This window comes from Dioscorea cayenensis, chromosome 4 (assembly GCF_009730915.1).
Source record: "Dioscorea cayenensis subsp. rotundata cultivar TDr96_F1 chromosome 4, TDr96_F1_v2_PseudoChromosome.rev07_lg8_w22 25.fasta, whole genome shotgun sequence".
Classification (NCBI taxonomy): domain Eukaryota; kingdom Viridiplantae; phylum Streptophyta; class Magnoliopsida; order Dioscoreales; family Dioscoreaceae; genus Dioscorea; species Dioscorea cayenensis.
The window spans coordinates 3,018,937-3,036,710 of NC_052474.1; the positions used below are offsets into that span (position 1 = coordinate 3,018,937).

The 17,774-nt window shown below is 34.7% G+C and overlaps 3 protein-coding genes across 3 annotated transcripts; 1 reads left to right on the top strand and 2 right to left on the bottom strand.

The window, feature by feature from the left end:
• Positions 1 to 44: 44 nt before the first annotated feature.
• LOC120258991 (ATP-dependent Clp protease proteolytic subunit-related protein 2, chloroplastic) lies at positions 45 to 3,319 on the top strand. The gene is given in 9 exon segments (XM_039266502.1): positions 45 to 156; positions 263 to 306; positions 403 to 475; positions 1,163 to 1,283; positions 1,394 to 1,531; positions 1,708 to 1,832; positions 1,958 to 2,027; positions 2,116 to 2,211; positions 2,992 to 3,319. Coding segments are annotated over 9 exon segments (864 nt in total). The 5' UTR covers positions 45 to 100; the 3' UTR covers positions 3,133 to 3,319.
• A 68-nt stretch (positions 3,320 to 3,387) lies between these two features.
• On the bottom strand, positions 3,388 to 6,180 carry LOC120258989 (protein SICKLE). The gene is made up of 2 exons (XM_039266501.1): positions 5,849 to 6,180; positions 3,388 to 4,231 (listed from the first exon to the last, which is right to left on the bottom strand). The coding sequence occupies exons 1-2, from the start codon at positions 6,147 to 6,149 to the stop codon at positions 3,486 to 3,488; spliced, it is 1,047 nt and encodes a 348-aa protein (XP_039122435.1). The 5' UTR covers positions 6,150 to 6,180; the 3' UTR covers positions 3,388 to 3,485.
• A 1,281-nt stretch (positions 6,181 to 7,461) lies between these two features.
• LOC120257844 (AT-hook motif nuclear-localized protein 1-like) lies at positions 7,462 to 14,444 on the bottom strand. Its single transcript, XM_039265125.1, has 5 exons — positions 13,778 to 14,444; positions 12,689 to 12,756; positions 11,687 to 11,818; positions 8,681 to 8,842; positions 7,462 to 8,035 (listed from the first exon to the last, which is right to left on the bottom strand). The coding sequence occupies exons 1-5, from the start codon at positions 14,079 to 14,081 to the stop codon at positions 7,745 to 7,747; spliced, it is 957 nt and encodes a 318-aa protein (XP_039121059.1). The 5' UTR covers positions 14,082 to 14,444; the 3' UTR covers positions 7,462 to 7,744.
• Positions 14,445 to 17,774: the final 3,330 nt, after the last annotated feature.

Below are 17,774 nucleotides of genomic sequence, written 5' to 3' on the forward strand. Positions count from 1 at the left end.
AATATTATTTGAAAAAGAAAAGATAAAATAGTATAGAAACTAGATTGGTGTCACTAATGCCTAAAAACTCGATCTTTTTCGGTGCTCCAGAGAGAAGGACATGGCGGCATCTCTCCACTACCCCGCCGCCTCCTGCTTGAACTCGCCTTCCATGAGGTCTCAATCTTCATCTCCTTCTCACTTTCTTTGGATCTGCTTTGTTTTTGATGGCCCTTGATAGTGTTTTCTCTTCTAACCCGCTCTTCTTTTGATCTGTTTGCAGTTGCAAGACTAAGTCTTTCGTCGGATTGAAGCCCTTGTCCGCAGGTTTTTGCTTTTAATCTATGTTTTTTGAACAGTTCCCGTTTTAATGCTGGAGTGATGCTTTTTTGGTTCTGAGATCGTTTGTTCTCGATTGGGCAGGTGCTTTTGGTTCTGCGAAGCCGAATCTGAGTGCTGGTTTTCATTCGAAAGTCCATCAGAGCCTTTCATTGAGGTAAAATTGAAGAATTTTTTATCTTCATGGTTGCAATTGTTCAATGGAAGGCGTATTTGTTGCGTCTGGTGTGATTGGGTGGTTCATGGGATTTTAGGTTTCACTGCAACCTCATATTCAATTCACTTAGGCTTAGTTTCTAAATGTTAATCCCTACATTGTTGAAAAGCAATTGCTTGTTATCTTCCTGGATGTCTAATTTTGGTATCGAAAATTTTCATGCATACGAATAGTCATGCTTTACCAATTCTCAAGGTGCTCTTCGATAAATCTCATTCCAAGAGACTTTTTTTTTGGGTGTATTGTATTTTTATCATGTTTATTATGAAGAATTGATAGGTGATTTGGAAGATAAAACTGTTTATGAAGATAAGGCTTTACTGCTTTTGGTGAGGTTGATAGGCTAAAGATTGGCAAACTGGTTTATTGAAATGAAATTGAGACCATTTATGGATTCATATTGATGCCTTCTCCCAAAAGATTAAGGTTGTCAATACACCAAACATCAAACTTAATGTTATATCTCTAGTGTCATTATGAGTCTGCCTTCTGAAGGATTATTCTTCAAAGCATTCACTGTATTTTTTGTCACCTTGGTCTGATTAAAAAAACACATTTGGGAAAGAAGATTTATTCAACTAGTTAGTGTTATGCATTTTTTTGCTTAAGATATCTTGTATGTTGCAGGCTATCAAGCAGGAAGGGTATTCGCCCATGTGTGTATAATATGCCCATTGGTACTCCTCGAGTACCATATAGAACCCCTGGTGAAGGAACATGGCAGTGGGTCGATCTCTGGAATGCTCTTGTAAGATTTCATTTCATATTTCTGCAGAGTATTTAACAATTCTGCTATATCCTTTTTGAGTTTTATGTATAATATTGCATTACTTAGTATCATATATTGTACTTTTGCAGTATCGAGATCGTGTTATTTTCATTGGTCAACCCATTGATGAGGAATTTAGTAACCAAATATTGGCTACAATGTTGTACCTTGATAGCATTGAATCTTCGCAGAAGTTATATCTGTACATTAATGGCCCAGGTGGTGATGTAAGTAAATTATCAATTGGCTTCTATCTGTGTATGCACCTTATATCAAATAAATATATTTATTACCCAACCTTGATAGTTATTCAGGGTTTAATATTTGAAAAATGATTGTAGTTACTTCCTCTGTAGCCTGGTATATTAGAATAACTTGCTTATCTCATTGCCATCATTTGCAGCTTACTCCAAGTATGGCAATATATGACACCATGCAAAGCTTGAAAAGTCCAGTTGCCACCCAATGTGTAGGTTATGCCTACAACTTAGCAGCATTTCTTCTTGCAGCTGGAGAGAAGGTTTGATGGTTTGAATTTTTTCTACTTTATGCATATAACTTTATTTGTCAAAGCCAATAGGACTGCCTGGACTCAGATTTACTTTCTCAGAATATTGATTTTTGTTTCCTCGATGGTTTTGAATCTCATTAAGGGATAGCCGAACAGCGATGCCTCTTGCAAGAATTGCTCTACAATCCCCCGCTGGAGCAGCTCGTGGCCAGGTTTACCTTTTGATGATAAAGTTTCATTGACTTCATTGTTTGTAATGCCACCCATGTTTCTATTGTTTTCCTGATTTCTTTCACTCAGGCTGATGACATCCGTAATGAAGCAAATGAACTTTTACGGATCAAAGAACACCTGTTTGGAGAGCTGGCCAAAAAGACCGGCCAACCTCTTGAAAAGGTGTGTCTTGCTCAAATTTGATACTTTGCATGATTTTGCCAAATGTTTATGATATAATGTGGGGAGATGATTTAAGTATTTTTAGTTCTGATGAGAAGTGAATTCTTCTGTGTTATACAATTGTTAAGTTGTAAACTAGTTTCCCTGTGTAATCACCAACATATTGTAACTTATCAATTACTCCTCTAGGTAGCTAATTTACCATATTAATTTTATAGCTACAAAACTGCAGAAAGTTTTAGCATTTGCCATTCTTCTTGTTGATTTCTATGCAGAAAAAGTGTCTTTGCACACATGTTAAGAAGGCTGGGAGTACTTCCTTCTCTTCGTTACGCAATTAATGTTTGAGTACCTTCAAGTTAATGTCGCTGGGTCAATCTTCTAATTCTACTAATAGGATATAGTGCGTTACAGTAATATTTTGATATCTGATTACATGTTAACCTTTTATGTTTAGCTTCTCTTGAAGGGCTAATTTTATGATGAGAATCAACTCTGTACAAAATTCATGAGTTGCAGATTGAGCATGAAGTACAAAAATCTTTTTTTGAGAAAGCATCACTCATTAAGGAAGGTTTTAGGGTTCATTTACTGCCTACCAAGTATACCAATTAACTATGCTATCACCAACTTGGAAGCTAGTTTTATGGTTTAAACCATTGATAAATTCATCTTGTCATATGTTGGGATAAAGTGTGATTCAACTAATTTAACTTCCATTATGCCAGTAAGTTTCTGCTTATGTTATAACCAACATCAAACACTTTTGTAATGCCACAGATTAATAAGGATCTAAGCCGGATGAAGCGATTTACCGCTCAAGAAGCTCTAGAATATGGAATCATTGATCGTGTCCTCAGACCTGCAAGGATAAAGGCTGACGCTCCCCGCAAGGACTCTACGGGGCCTGGCATTGGTTGATTGTCGTCCTGCTGACAAGTTGATCAAACCTCAAGCACTTGAGATTCAGATAGCTTTTTATGCTGCTGTGATTTATAAGGGAAATTTATTAAGATTGTAAATTGCTGATGATTTTGAACTTGATATGCTGTACGAACAATTTGGTTTGTGTAACATTTTGAAGCTTATATCATTCAATGTTCTAGGATCCTCAATATTATCATTTGCTGGATGAATTTTTTGCGGTCAATCCCTGTAACGCTTTACAACACAATCAAATCCAATAAAAATAGATAAATTGGGATAAAACAATTTTATATTGAAATAAATATGTAGCCATTGCTAAAAAAGCTTATGACAATAAAATTAAGGACTTAATCTTGAACATCTGTTGCGTTATTAATAGCCTCTTCCAAAGATAGTGCAAGGTATTCAGCAAGACTTGACTGATGAGAATTATTACTAGTTTCAGTGCCACTTTCAACTACTTTGGCTTTCTTTGCCTGCAAAGATTTTGGGAGCCAGAAATCAGGGCCAGCTAAAGGCACAAGGATATTCCCAACTACAGGTTTCAAGTTTTGCCAAGGATCTACAAGCATAGACTTGTTGTACAATTGCCCGGTCTCCTGCTGAGCTGAAGAACCACCCGGACCTCTTCCACCATGGCTCCATCCAGGACTCAGACTGTTTCTATGTCGACTTTCATGGTTAGAATGAAAGCTGCCTCTACCGGAATAACCCATTGGATTTCTTCCCCTTCCTGAACTTCCCCAGGTTGGGCTTGTAAACCCACCCCCGGAGTTATATGTAGGTCCCCGTGGTACAGAAGAATTAGGAGATCCTCTATACCCTGAGCAGGGCGCTCCAAATTGACCCGGGTGTCTCCATGAACCACCTGGTGGATAGTAAATCTGTGAACTTTGATTAGGAGATTGGTTCACATGAAATTGTTGGATTGGGGTATGTGGTGGATAATGCATCTGCAAGTTCTGATTAGGTGACTGGTTCATTGGGGTATGCGGTGGATAATGCATCTGCAAGTTCTGATTAGGTGACTGGTTCACCTGAAATTGTTGGGCGGGGGCATGACTGGCAGCCATCTGGAAGTTCCTTGGTCCGCCTGAAAAGACAAATTTGAGACAATCACAAACATTTTCACAATATGATAGGTTTCACTTGTGCTTGAGGTGGAGATGCATCTATTAAAGAACATGAGTTACACATTACAAACTCGTCTATGAGGCCTTTAATAATCACCCTAATTACTGAAACATCATCATAAATTGAGATACATGTCTCATTTAGCCATGTAGTTCTCCTATACAGAATATTAGGAGTGACATAAAGCAATAATTTCCAATATTTTTCTCTCATCTTTGCTACTCCAAAGATATATCCATGGTCATTTCCAGCAAACCACAAGGAATCACTTAGGCTCCAAATTTCTTTGGATTTAGCCCCTAAGCTAGGGGCTCATAGTCCATGCCATTTATAATTATGACCTATCTACAAATACCACTGCCTCTTGTGAATCATGGTTTCATTTCTAATCTGACTACTGAGAACTACCCCAATAATGAGAATGCAAGCCCTAAAAAACAGAAATAAGCTCAATCTCTCTTCATCTCGTTCAACCTGATATAAGATTGAAATAGGTTGTTTTGATCATCTGTTGCTAATTATTTATTTTCCTTAATAAGAAAACATGTAAATTTTGTCTTAGTTTTCTATCATTTTCAATGATAAGCAAAGCTTTCTGTGAAAAAACTTCACTATAGGACAATCTAAGTAAGCAAAGTGTTCATTTAATTTCTAGGTTTTAACCCACACATCCAAAGGCAATCAGTCATACTGAGTGAAAAGCATCTGAATTCCTGCCCAACCATCACCACCACAAGACTGGTAAATAGCTATAGCATATGGATCAGTAGAATTGAAACAATAAAGGACTATCTTCACACTATATTTGGCAAGATGAAAGCACAAGTTATGCAAGCAAAAATCTAGATCCATTTTCTCCCTTAAAGTAAAACAAGTAAAGGAAAGCTGATTCAACTATAATCATCAAAATAAGGTTGCAAAGTATGTAGCATTGAAAACATGACAGGATCTCGATACATAACCAAGAAAAGAAACGCCGCAAAGAAAAAATCTCTTCTATAGAACAAGCATTGAATTACATATATACATACACAGGTATAAAGGAAACATAGCAGCCATCATATTACGATGAAACCATGAATGTTAATTGATCAGCATCACATCCAAGTATGTTGAAAAGTACAAAATTGTCTATATTCCAACATCAAATACGGCCACCCAAATTAGAATCTATAAGAATTTCACGAGTTGCAGATTCATTGATATATAAAGCTTCAATATTGACAACAATAGGTCATTTTACAATCTAAACGATCACTAACAAACTCGATAACATATGTAATTCATAATTAAAAAAAAAACTTCTAAAATTATCTTATAGACTACAAATGCAATCCAGGAGAAACGAATTCACAAACTCAGAACACATCATTCACTATAATTAAAAATAAAGGACATGGAAAACCAAAAGGAACTTCTCTAATGCACAAAAAGGTGTCAATTCTTAAACATCTAGAGAATAAAATAAACCCATGCATGCAAAATCCATAACAATAAAAGATGAAGAAGAATCTAAACCCTAGTGAAAGAAATATATATATTTTTTTAAAAAAAAGGAATCAAGAGCGTGAATTACCAGAAGAGGGGGAAGGCGGAGGAGGCCGAGACACAGGCGAAGATGAGAAACCAGTATTATACGGGGGAAAGGCGCCTTTCCTCTTGGATCCAGAGAAGGCGGACATGGGGTCAGTGTAGTAATCGAATCTGGAAGACGGCGGAGTACTATCGATCCCCGGCGAGGAAAAAGGGGGATCATGGAGAAGGGGGTTGAAGAGACGAGGCAGAGGAGAAGAAGGTGATGGGGCGGAGGCGCCATCGGCGTCCATGCGGAGAGCTCGAAGCCTTTGGCGTCGCATCTCGGACGACTCCTCCTCCATGGTCGAAGAGTTGGGAAGCTGAGAACTAGGGCTTGGCGCCTTTTCAACTAAATCGAAGAATTGGGACGTCGTCAAGTCCAAATCCGAACTCGGACCCAACATTGATTTAATTCTGACTCAAACCCGAGAGAAAGTTTAGACCATCACTATATATAGGTACTAGTTCGAGTGTGACTTGGAGCCCATTCATTTAATAAAATTGGTATTCTGGTATTATTTAATTTATATACGTATAATAATAAAGTATAAACTAAGGATTAGAGTTTGTGTTTTATTTCCCTCATCAACAATATCAAATAAATGAAAACTAATATTCAACGTTCGTAGTAGTGTGTCGTGATGTCTCACATCACATGTTAGTCTGTCTCTATATAATAAATTTGTAAAGTCGTTAAGTCACTGTAATACCCTTAATATCTGCTTGTATTTTTTATTGTTGTTTTTGTAAAAAAAAAATAATCATCTTTTGGAACTGGTATTTTTTTTTTCCTCCGAGTAAAAAGTCAGAAAATCAACTCCGATAACAATTAAGATGAATGAATTATTCACTTTATAGAAAAATTATAATAATTTGAGTCGTTGATGGCATCAATAATCTGCCGACATATTCCTCATCCATTCAAGCAGCAAGATCCTGCTCAAAACAAGGAAAAGATAAATGATTAAGGCTTTCGGAGAAAAAGTTCTGTTGTTTAGGGTTACTCTCATAATTAGAAATAAAAAAAAGGCCAAAAAGAATATTAATAGAGTGCTTGCATTCATGAAACCCAGAAAACATTGGGTGGGTCTAGGTTCTGCAAATAGAGTGATCAGGCAAAAGATGTAAACTATTCAATTGCCATCAACACTAGAAAGAAATCAATCTAAGACAGATGGTGCTAGGCATTGTAAACATACTAACTCAAAAGTACTGGAATATGCATAGAATTATAGAATTTAAATGCAGCAGCACAATACGTTCATATAGATATTTAATCTCTCTTTCCTGCTAGTCAACCTTAATCTAATCTATGCATTTATACATAAATCAATCTAGATTACATTCAAATCTTCAAGCAACCTACTATATTGCTTTCACAGAATTGAAAACGGAGAATGATTACAGTTCTTGGCAAGCTTGAAGCAATCAGTGGCCTAGTCAAAGATATCAGCGCCATTCTCGTACTTGGATCCGAAGAAGCCAACCAGCAAGCTTGTTCTCCAACTCGACACCTCTAATTCAGTGCTCTCCCTTGGAGAAGTTTTTAATTTCTGAAATACAGAAGAAGATTTCGAGACTATTGCTCGGCATTCTCAAAGATTCAACCAGAGATTCATTTTATGAGAACACATTAATGGTAACTTGGGTTTCAAACAATATTCCACAGCACACATTTCAGCACAAATGATTAAAAACCAGATGTTACAACAATGGAGATCAAAAACCAAATAACACAAATCATCCGTACAAGCTCATCCTGACATGGAGAACAGAATACATGCAGATAAACAAGCTTCATAAGTTAGATATTGCGACAGAATCTGGGTTTATATTACTTGGTCGCAAGATTCTGGTCAGTAATGAACCCTGAAAAATGAGGCGCCTTCAGGCAAATTCAACTACTTGGCAAAGAAATGTTGATATCTGTTGAAGAGTTCCGATTATCTGGCATTGAATTTAGTGAGGGTGTCCAGTTTTCGGCCCGAAATGATGAGGAAGCTCCGACTGTTGGCTTGGCAGTCACTGAGCTCCGCTGCTCTTCTTGCTTGGCACCATGCGCCTCCTCTGTTTCCATGATTGAAATCGGCCTTGCAGTTGTCAATGGAGTTACTGATGCAGGCTCATGTCTTGGCTTCTTTGACTTTTGCTCCATTTGGTAGCCGGGAATAAAGCTGCCGACAACAACCTAGTTTTGCAAGAAGTTAAGAGTGGTTTATGTCACCAGAATACATTCTCAAGGATTCAAGGTAATCAATTATGAAAATATCCACAAATGCAATAGTTAGTGAAAACTGGAAAAAAAAAAAAAGTATTACAGTGTACAACCTGATACTACAGCCCACATTGTTCTTAAAGAAACGAAGGTGTTAGGGTACTGTGTTCACCCCAATAAACAATGCCTGTTTTCATAAAACGCCTATAATTTTACAAATTGAAACAAAAGCTGTACGTAAAAATAGAGCAGCAAGAGATCAATGCTGGATTTGAACTTTTGAACTTGAAGTCTGGTTAACAATTTTCTGTCCAACTGACCCTGAAATATTTCTAAAATCATGACTCGGTGTTCAACATTAACATGAAATTTGCTTTCTTATGATTATTATAGTTTCAGAGCTAGAAGGATTACTATAACCTTTTTTAACTCTTATTGGAAAAATCATAATTATGTCATTTGGCATGACACATTACAGAAGGCACAAAAACATACAGATTATAAGCATGCCTCACAGTACACCACAACCGACAAGATATCAGCAAGGAAAAAAAAGGAGAGAAATGAGAGACAAATCCAACAGCAAAGAATCTCATAACATGGAAAAGAAATTTGTACCTGCACAGGTCCAGCAGCCACCAATAGTCCAGCCAGACTTCCCCCGACAACACGCCCATCTGGACTGGCCAAAGATACACTAATCCCACCATGTCGGCTCCTCGTCACCCCGTCATCAGTTGGCATAAATGATCCAGATAAAGAAAGCAACTCAAAGCGACCCTATGGAAAATGTCAGAATTCCAGCAATGTTATGCTTAACGGTAAAAATTCCAAATTGATGAATAAAATGTGCATCAAATACAAATATACAGCTGATGCAGTCAAGATATAGAACATTCAATTATGAACTGAAGTTAAAAAATTGGGGAAGAAGATTGTTTCTTGTTCACATTCAGTTTTTGGATCACCAAAATTTTCCATGAAGAAAGAGTAGGGGTAACAACACTAGAAAGTCCTGGTCATGAAGACTAACATGCAAATTAGATTTGTTCTATACTTAGCATCGAGTGGGCATGACTATTGGAGTCAAAGCTAACTCTAAACTATTCCTATCAGTACATCGAGTTTCCTCCTTCTTTAGAGTCCTACACAACCAAACTTTTCGTAAGTAACAACCAAGCAAACATAAGAATATAAAGTACAAGAATTTCTGGTCTTTGCACTCAAGCAGAAGATTCACAGCATAAGAAAATGGTGTTGCCCCTGGAGAACCAAGTGTAGACATATCAAGCTTTGAAAAATCATGCCACCAATATCCCTTCAATAGTCGCACAAGACCACTTGAGGACTGTCATGGTATGCTCAGTAGCCATGTTTTCCATCTTTGTCATTTAAAACAAAAAATTTTGACAAGATTATTTTAGAAAAACCTTGTGTGGGTAATTGTTAATGGCATGAAATATCTCAATATGTCTTTATTTATTTATTATATTTAAAATTAATCTTATGATAATAAAAAAATATATGCTTCATGTCTTTGTTTAATGGGATTAGAAGTTTATCTTGAATTTTTTATAATCAACATTTTTGGATTTATTGAAAGTACAAAATTAAATGTATATTGACTAATATATAAAGACAAATATCATATTTGATTTTCAAGAAAATGAAGAAATAGTTTTGACAAATGCGAACAAGCAAGAATTGTACGAGGACTCTCTATGACTATGATTTGTGATCATAGAGATCTATACAAATATAATGGTTGTTTTAACCCTTACCAACTTAATATTATTGTGCCTAATAACAAACACGCATAAACCTTTTCATAAAAAAAATATCTTGTTCTAGTATCCAAGACTTGATATTATTGCGTCAAAGTAACAAACATGCATAAACCATTTCATAAAAAAATTATCTTGTTCTAGTATCCAAGATGTGATATAATTGCGTCAAGTAACAAACATGCATAAACCATTTCACAAAAACTTATTTTGTTTAAGCATCCAAGACAATTTACGTAAGGCATCATAACAATTATTTACCTTCTTTTTTCCTTTCTGCTTCCTTTTATTTTCTTTAATTTTGTTTGCCGTTTCTTCTTGTTTAAGTGTGTGGTGTAATATTCTTAAATATGTGTTAAATAATTTTCAATTATTTTAATATATTACGTGATAGATTATTACTCATTTCTTTAGTATGTTTCAATAGTCTCTAGTGTTTTTGCCTCCTATATACTATTATAATAATTATAATAATAATAGTTATTATTATTATTATTTAGCACTCATTAGAGCATCTCATGGAATCATGGAATGTCATAACAAAAGAAACTTCAACCCTTAATCAAGTTGTCTCCTATCATACATTCTTAATGATTATCAATGGATGTCAAACAAACTTTTCACAAACTGATTTGATTGATAAACTCTAAAAATTAAGTTTTAAAAATTTATTTTTTATGAATTTCTAAAAAATGCAAAGATTATCCATTGAAGTTGAAAATATCTGGTTACTTTTCCATCAAATGAATTGAAAGGCCAACAAGAAGGAATCTCTATGGTATTCACTTATTAGGGCAAGGGGCAAGGGCCTATTTGTTAGCCAATTAATATTTTTTTTCATAGAAAATAAAAAGCCAACATGTTCGTGAATCCATTTTTTTAAAAAAATAGTTTTAAGAGTCAGATTTGACCATGTGAAATATTGATTTATACTGATTAATTTATTAATTATTAGATAAATTATTAAAATAAAATAAATAAGAATTTTTAAAAAAATATAGCATAGGTACACTAGGTTTGAGAATGTGATAATCCCCTTCATATTCTTGATGTTTGACCAAGGTAATAAAAATCAAGTAGATAAAAGAAAAATTGTTGAGATAAAGATTAGATGATTCTTCTGGGATGGGCAACTTAATTAGTTAATTATATATTATTTTAATTTAATTTGATGAAAAAGTTTGAAATCGGTATTATATATTTTTTAAAATATGATTAACATAAAAATTTTTATTATTATAAGATATAAAAGGTAAACATCAATTTCAAAACATTTGACTCTTAATCCGACATTAAGGGGCTTAATCCCTAACCAAACAAGAGTGGTGGAATGATTTACTTTCCCTAGTCATGCATTTATTCTTTATCCTCTCAGAGACATTTATTTGTAAATTAAACAAGATTTTTTGTTACCACTTCGTCAGCCTCTTAATAACAGAGAAATTGCCTTTGCTATCAGTCAAAATGAATTTTCACTTCCAGATTTTAAAAACACACTAACTCTGCTTGCTGATATCCTACACCACCCAAGTGTCTATCAATAATCAGTAATCAGTAATAAGGGCATAGCGTACCTTCCTAGTTTGACGGTTTATTAAGACATTTAAGGATGTTGCCTAACATTAGTTTATCAGCATATGATGTCATATCAAAGCAGACCAAATGTTTGCTCGGTTAAAGTAAGTTGCAGCAAAGAAAGTTACATTTACCGCTGCCAATTCTACCATACTAGCATAAATACAACATTTATAAAAGTTACAAAGAAGATTTATGCAAGTATTAAAACTTGTTCAGAACTAAAACTGTGAGACTTCTTAAGAAAAGATTTAAGATGTCATACCTCATAAGTCAATGTACCACCAGAAGAATCAGGTTGACGAAGTGTGACATTAGATATGACACCGTTAGCTGACAAAATACAGATGGCTCGAGGCCCTTGTTGAGAAAATGATATTATCTTCATATTAACATCCTAGAAACACATGGAATGTTACTATGAGTAATAGATAGCAATTGGTCATAGATAGGTTCATTTAATTTCAAAGAAAGGAGAGAAGAAAAAAAAACCACAAAAATCAACTTTATCAATGACATGCGGATAAGTTTAAAATAACTCTATTCCAACTACATAAAGTTTCGGCATCTGAACTCTTTGTGCTATAGGTGAGATTAGGTACCACAACTCCTAGAAATATGCATTTCTCACAAAGGTTATTATGAGTATCACAATCAGCCAAAATTTCAAAGTGAGATTAAGTAAAGCCGCCGCTTGATCATGGTGGGAAGGTTTTGAATCTCTTGGAGGTTTCATCCGGTTCATTCTATAAATGGGAAAATAAAACATGCCACATGAATTAATTGCAATCATGCAGCTTAGTATTCCAGCATTTTTAGATCAGAACCAAATAACTTGAATTCAAATTACTCTAGAAGCAACTCTGAAGAGAGCTCGTTGAGCAAAACATTTTATCATGAAAATCAAGTAATTTTATTTAAACGCTCTAAAAGTAAGTATCATGATAAACTGTAAAAAACCCTCATCAGTAACGAAGAAAAAGAAACGATGGGATCATGAATAAAAGTAACTTCAAATGCCACAATAGAAACCAGAAAGTTTCAGGCTTCTCAAGCAAAGTCTAATCCTAAATCCTAATAAATAACCATATTTGCCGCACTATTTGGAATTATATTATCCTGGTAAAACTTTGTAAATTTACCACAAATGTAATTTGGATAAAAAGTAAATACAATAGTGCCATAGATAACAGAGATTAACTTTGCTGCATATTAGAAAATCTCTGAAAATTCGGAGGTACAATGTCATTTAGGTCCCAAGCCATACCTCACCGGCTGCTACAGAGATAACATGAGGTGTAAAGTTTGCACCAGCAGAACATGTCACCATTTCACCTGCAAAATTATGAAATTTGTCATCTAACTCGTCAATAAACATGTCATGTATCCATAATGATATTTATAAAAATATACACCTCAAAATTCGATAAAATAAAAAGAACTGTCCCAAAAAGACAATTCTGTAAAATTGCATGTCCATATATGTTCTTGTTTTAGCTAAACTCAAAGAAGAAACAAGTAGCTAGTTGTGTCAGTAATAGCACTCATTCAGCACCAAACCAGCAGAAGTAGATTGTGTAACTAATTAAATGTCAACAAGTCCAGCAAGTTGGCTACGATAGTTTTTGATTGACCGTGGACTCACACCATTGACAGAATAGAGCTAGCTTCTATTCCATATATGAATGTTTCCTCAACTTATCGAACCCAGCATCTGAAAAATATTCCAATCATTATTAAAAAAAAAAGTGTGGGTGGGGTATCTAGAATCAAAATATGACCATTTTGGCATCTGATTTTTGGTTGCAGTAGCTCCATCTAAAAAAGGAATAAAAGAAGCAATGAAGTTCCAAATGCTGTCCCAAACAGGATAGTTATGATACAGATTCCATAAATACCCATCAAACCCTAGAACAGTTACATCTCCCCACATGAAAACAACCCATTTCATGAAAGACATGAAGAAAGTGATTGCCTGGGGTCATCCCAAGCACCAAACAAATCCAAACAAAGTGAACAGGGAAACAAATTGATAGGAACAACACAAGCGTCAGTAGATATTACCGCACAAGACCACATGGCAGAAACTAGAAAGATACAAGGCATGATACCACCAGAAAAAGTCTATAACTATAGTGAAACGAATAACATCAAAATAAACTCACAAAGAGGAGAAAAGATCAACACTATTATCAATGAACTAAGCGAAATTAACACTTACCTAAGAAAAATTCACAATTACAAAACAAAAAAAAGGACTTCAACAAATCGCAGTAATTAACAATGAAAAGTACGAAATCTCCCCCATTAATAGAAGGAAACAACAAAAAAAGATGAAATTTTTAGGTGGTTATACCTAAAGGTTCCAGTTCAAACCCATGCTGGGACTTCTTAGCATAGTCCAATGGCCGCCCTCTACCCCGCTTCCCAAAATCCCCGCCGGCTGGCGCCGATGTCGAAATCGGCGTCGGATTCAGCGGCAATAACAAACTCCCATCAGGCCCATACTTCCTGGGCCTCCCTCTCTTCTTCTTCTTCTCCGGCACCACCACCGGCGATGGCGAAACCACCGGAGCCCCAACCGCACCTTGACTAGCTTTCTCGCTCCTCACCTCCTCCGCCGCCGCCTCCGCAGCACGCAATCCCTCTTCTGTCTCCATTCATAGATAAACCCACGCAAATCAGTAGAAATCCCACTTCAAACAAGCTTTTCCCGCCGGATCGGCGTCTCAGGAAGCAACCCGATTAGGGTTTCTAAGCTTCTCTCGAGCTTCCGCCATTGGAGCTCTGGCAACTCCCCCCCATCTCGCGAGAAAATCCGCCAATTTCTCGGACCGAACCCGGTTCACCAGCCCGCCGGTCGGAAACCGGTTTTTTCTGATCGGAAAACCGCGAACTTCTTCTCGTCCTCTTCGGATCCGATTACCAGCGAAAACCGGGAACGATGAGAAAAACAAATACTAAAAAAAATTAAAAATTAAATAAAAGGAAAAAAAAAGAAAGAACGAAACAGAGAGAAAGAGTTCGAGAAAAGAAAGAAAAAGAAAAAGGAGGAAATAATTAGTGAAGAAAATTAAAAAAATATAAAAATAATAAATAAGAATTAGTAAAAATGAGTATATAATTATTAGTGAAAATGAGGGAATAAAATAACCAGAAAGAGCCACATAAATCCAGAGATGCGTTTCGGATTTTGGAAATAAATATAGTGGCGTCCATCACGCGTTAGGATTAAACAAGTAAAGAAATGGAAATTTGGAAATTTTAAAATAAAAGGAAATTTTAATAAAAAAAATAAAAATAAAAATTTTAAAAAAGGAAAGAAAAGGAGATGATGACTTTTGGATATTTAAATAATAATTATATAATAATTTATTGGGTTTGGTTTGGGTTTATGGGTTTTAAAGCTGGCGGGGAGAACGTTGGAGGCCCGCCTTTTGCCTGCCCACTCACTCGACTTGTCTTTTTTGTCCGTTTCTCTTTGAACTTGGACCTACAAAGACTTCCATATCCTTGCCTTTTCTGTTAAATTTCTTGTTTGCCACCTAATTACCTGTTTTACTGATATTGTTATTATTATCATCATTACTAACAAACTGCAGTAGTATTATTATTAAGACACACACCAACATATGGGCTAAACACTGGATAAAGCATTTGCTTCCATACAGAAGTTTGGGTATTTAAATTTTATCCAATATATGATGAATAAGTGTACATTATATGCAGACAGTGATAGTGAAAGAATCTCTCGTACAGAAAAAATCATAAAAGACTCTCGATGTGGAAGTGGAGTAAAAATACATGATTAAATCATCAATTTATGACTGCATGCACGGCCTTGTTGTATTTGTTAAAATAAATAAATAATAGTATTGGGACAAACTTTTAAGCTATTTGGGTCTCAATGTAAATTAGGTCCAAGTCTTTAACATGAAGATGACTACTGGGCCTGAACCCACTGCATCTTATCAAAGTTCGAATCTCGAGGCTTTTATCAGGTTTTTAATTAACTTGGATTAGTAGTAACCAAGATGTGTGATCAATCTCCCCTTGCCCAATTTTACAAATTTAATTATGTGTGTAGTGTTAATTAATATTTTATTTAAATAAATTCTAATTTCATGATTGTTATAAAAAATGCGAACAAATTTTTGATATCTTGTCCCTTTCTCGTTGTTGTAATTGATAGATTAGCGAGAGACATTAAAATATAATAATAGTGCTTGGATATGTATTAAAAATGGAATTTGGTATATGGACAAATTGGTTTATTCCAATTTTTATTCGAAGAATAAGATAATCAATAGAAAGTCGTATGAACAATAATGTTGATTTAAAATATAACTTATTTTGTCTTTTACTTGTTGCCTGTACACTGCCCAATTTAGTATAACTTACCATAATTTGAGCATATAATAAGTTCACAATAAATTCTTCAAAATGAAGGCTTAATATTTTTAAAACATTAAAACAAAAAAACAAAGCAATGACACGTGGCTTATTATTAGGTCTGTTAGTATGGGTTTTCTGTAATAAAGTGTTTATTCTACCGATAGTTTATCCATGTTTATTAAATATATATATATATATATAATTATTATTTTAAAATAAATATTTATAAAATAAATAACTTTTACAGCCACTTTGTTTGCTCCCTGGTTCTGGAACTAAGGAATACCATGGTTTCAATTTATCATATTTTGACACGTGTTTTATATGATATTAATTTTTTATTCCATTATGATTTGATGACACGTGTTAGATTTTAATAGGTTAGAATCAGGGAATACCCTGGTTTCAGAACCAGAGGAGATGGCTTCCTTTGTTTAAGGGGGTGTTTATTTCACTATAAGTAAGAGAAAATCAGGAAGTGAGGGAAGTGCAACTTTCGCTGAAGTGAGGGGAAGTAATATCACTTCCAGGACTTTTGTGTTTATTTGTTAGAAAGTGAGAATAGAACCGAACGACTTAGGTGTTTGATAAAGTTCTATGAGTTCAAAAAATACTTTAAAAATAAAAAGAAGTTAGTTTTTATATATTGACTCACTTCCCCCCACTTCAATAAAAAAAATACTAAAGTGGGCTTAATTCAAAATCCACTTCAGCAGAAATGGGAGAAGTGTCACTTCCTCCACTTCAGCACAAATGAACACCAGAGGAGGAAGTCAGATCACTTCCCCTCACTTCCCCCCACTTTCCCTGAAATGAACACCCCCTCAGTGATTAGAGACACTAACAAAAATGTCTCATGTGACATAAAATGGTGAAGATTGGTGAGAGTTTAAATCATTATTTAAAGTCGGATGACATTATACCCCTTTCAAGTGCGCCCATATGCGGACGTCCCTTGATAGACGCGTTCGAGGTATTAACTCACATGTGATAGAGATACTAACATGTGCTTGTCTTTTATCAAAATAAATAAATAAATACTAAATAAAATAAAAAAACAACCACACAATGTTATTACCTGTAAAAAAAAAAAAAAATCCACAACGATCCTAGCTGATTATCCTTGATTATTTGTTTTTTTAGAAACATAAATACTGATTTAAACATTCCACTTCTGATTTGGAGAAAAATAAAATTTATTTTTAATTTCTTATATAGGTAAAAGAGTTGCTTTGAATTATTTGCAGACTTATAACTCCAGGGCAATTAAATTGATGCAATATGGCATACATAGCCGTTTAATAAGACAAGATTGTATGAAATGTAAGACAATATTAAGGTACAAATAATAAATTAGAGTGATATCAAGATCAAGCTTACAACCAATCAATCCTCCATTATATATATTCTTGCTATTTGTTTCAAGAATAAGAAACACAAAAAATCAAATGAAAACAAAAACAAGAATACATATAATGTGTTGGAAAGACATCAATAAACTGGATGCTCTTGTTTGGATAATATTAGCTAAATTTGCCGGCAGCTTTGGAGAAACCAAATGGAATCAAAACCTTGCATGTGAATCCAAGGCAGCATTCAACTTTGAATGAGAGTTTTAGATACGTTTTCTTTTTTATATACCCCCTTGCAAAACCTCATAGATTCGACGAAAGTCCTCGGGTTTTAAATTTACATAAAGAACATGATTTATAATTTATATATCACCAAATGTTGCATATTTTATTATTAAAAGATTTTAAAAATTAATATGATAGCTTTCACATATTTTTTTATTTTTTTGAAAATACACTTGAAAATATAAATTTATATTGAATCAAAATCAAGATAAATGGGAAGATATGACTCTTAGTTAGGTTTTGTCATAATGCTTGAGCTAACTAGTTAGGTACGGGCGCCGGCATTTCAGCAACTAAAAATGTTGGTTTGATATGAATTAT

Excerpts from the sequence above, each read along its gene's own strand:
- LOC120257844 (XM_039265125.1), bottom strand. The coding sequence starts at position 14,081 with ATGGAGACAGAAGAGGGATTGCGTGCTGCGGAGGCGGCGGCGGAGGAG. Across the intron at positions 12,757-13,777 it reads GTTTGAACTGGAACCTTTAG|GTGAAATGGTGACATGTTCT; the intron begins GTATAACCACCT and ends ATAATTTTGCAG. Across the intron at positions 11,819-12,688 it reads TCTCTGTAGCAGCCGGTGAG|GATGTTAATATGAAGATAAT; the intron begins GTATGGCTTGGG and ends ATGTGTTTCTAG.
- LOC120258989 (XM_039266501.1), bottom strand. The coding sequence starts at position 6,149 with ATGGAGGAGGAGTCGTCCGAGATGCGACGCCAAAGGCTTCGAGCTCTC. Across the intron at positions 4,232-5,848 it reads TCCGCCTTCCCCCTCTTCTG|GCGGACCAAGGAACTTCCAG; the intron begins GTAATTCACGCT and ends TTGTCTTTTCAG.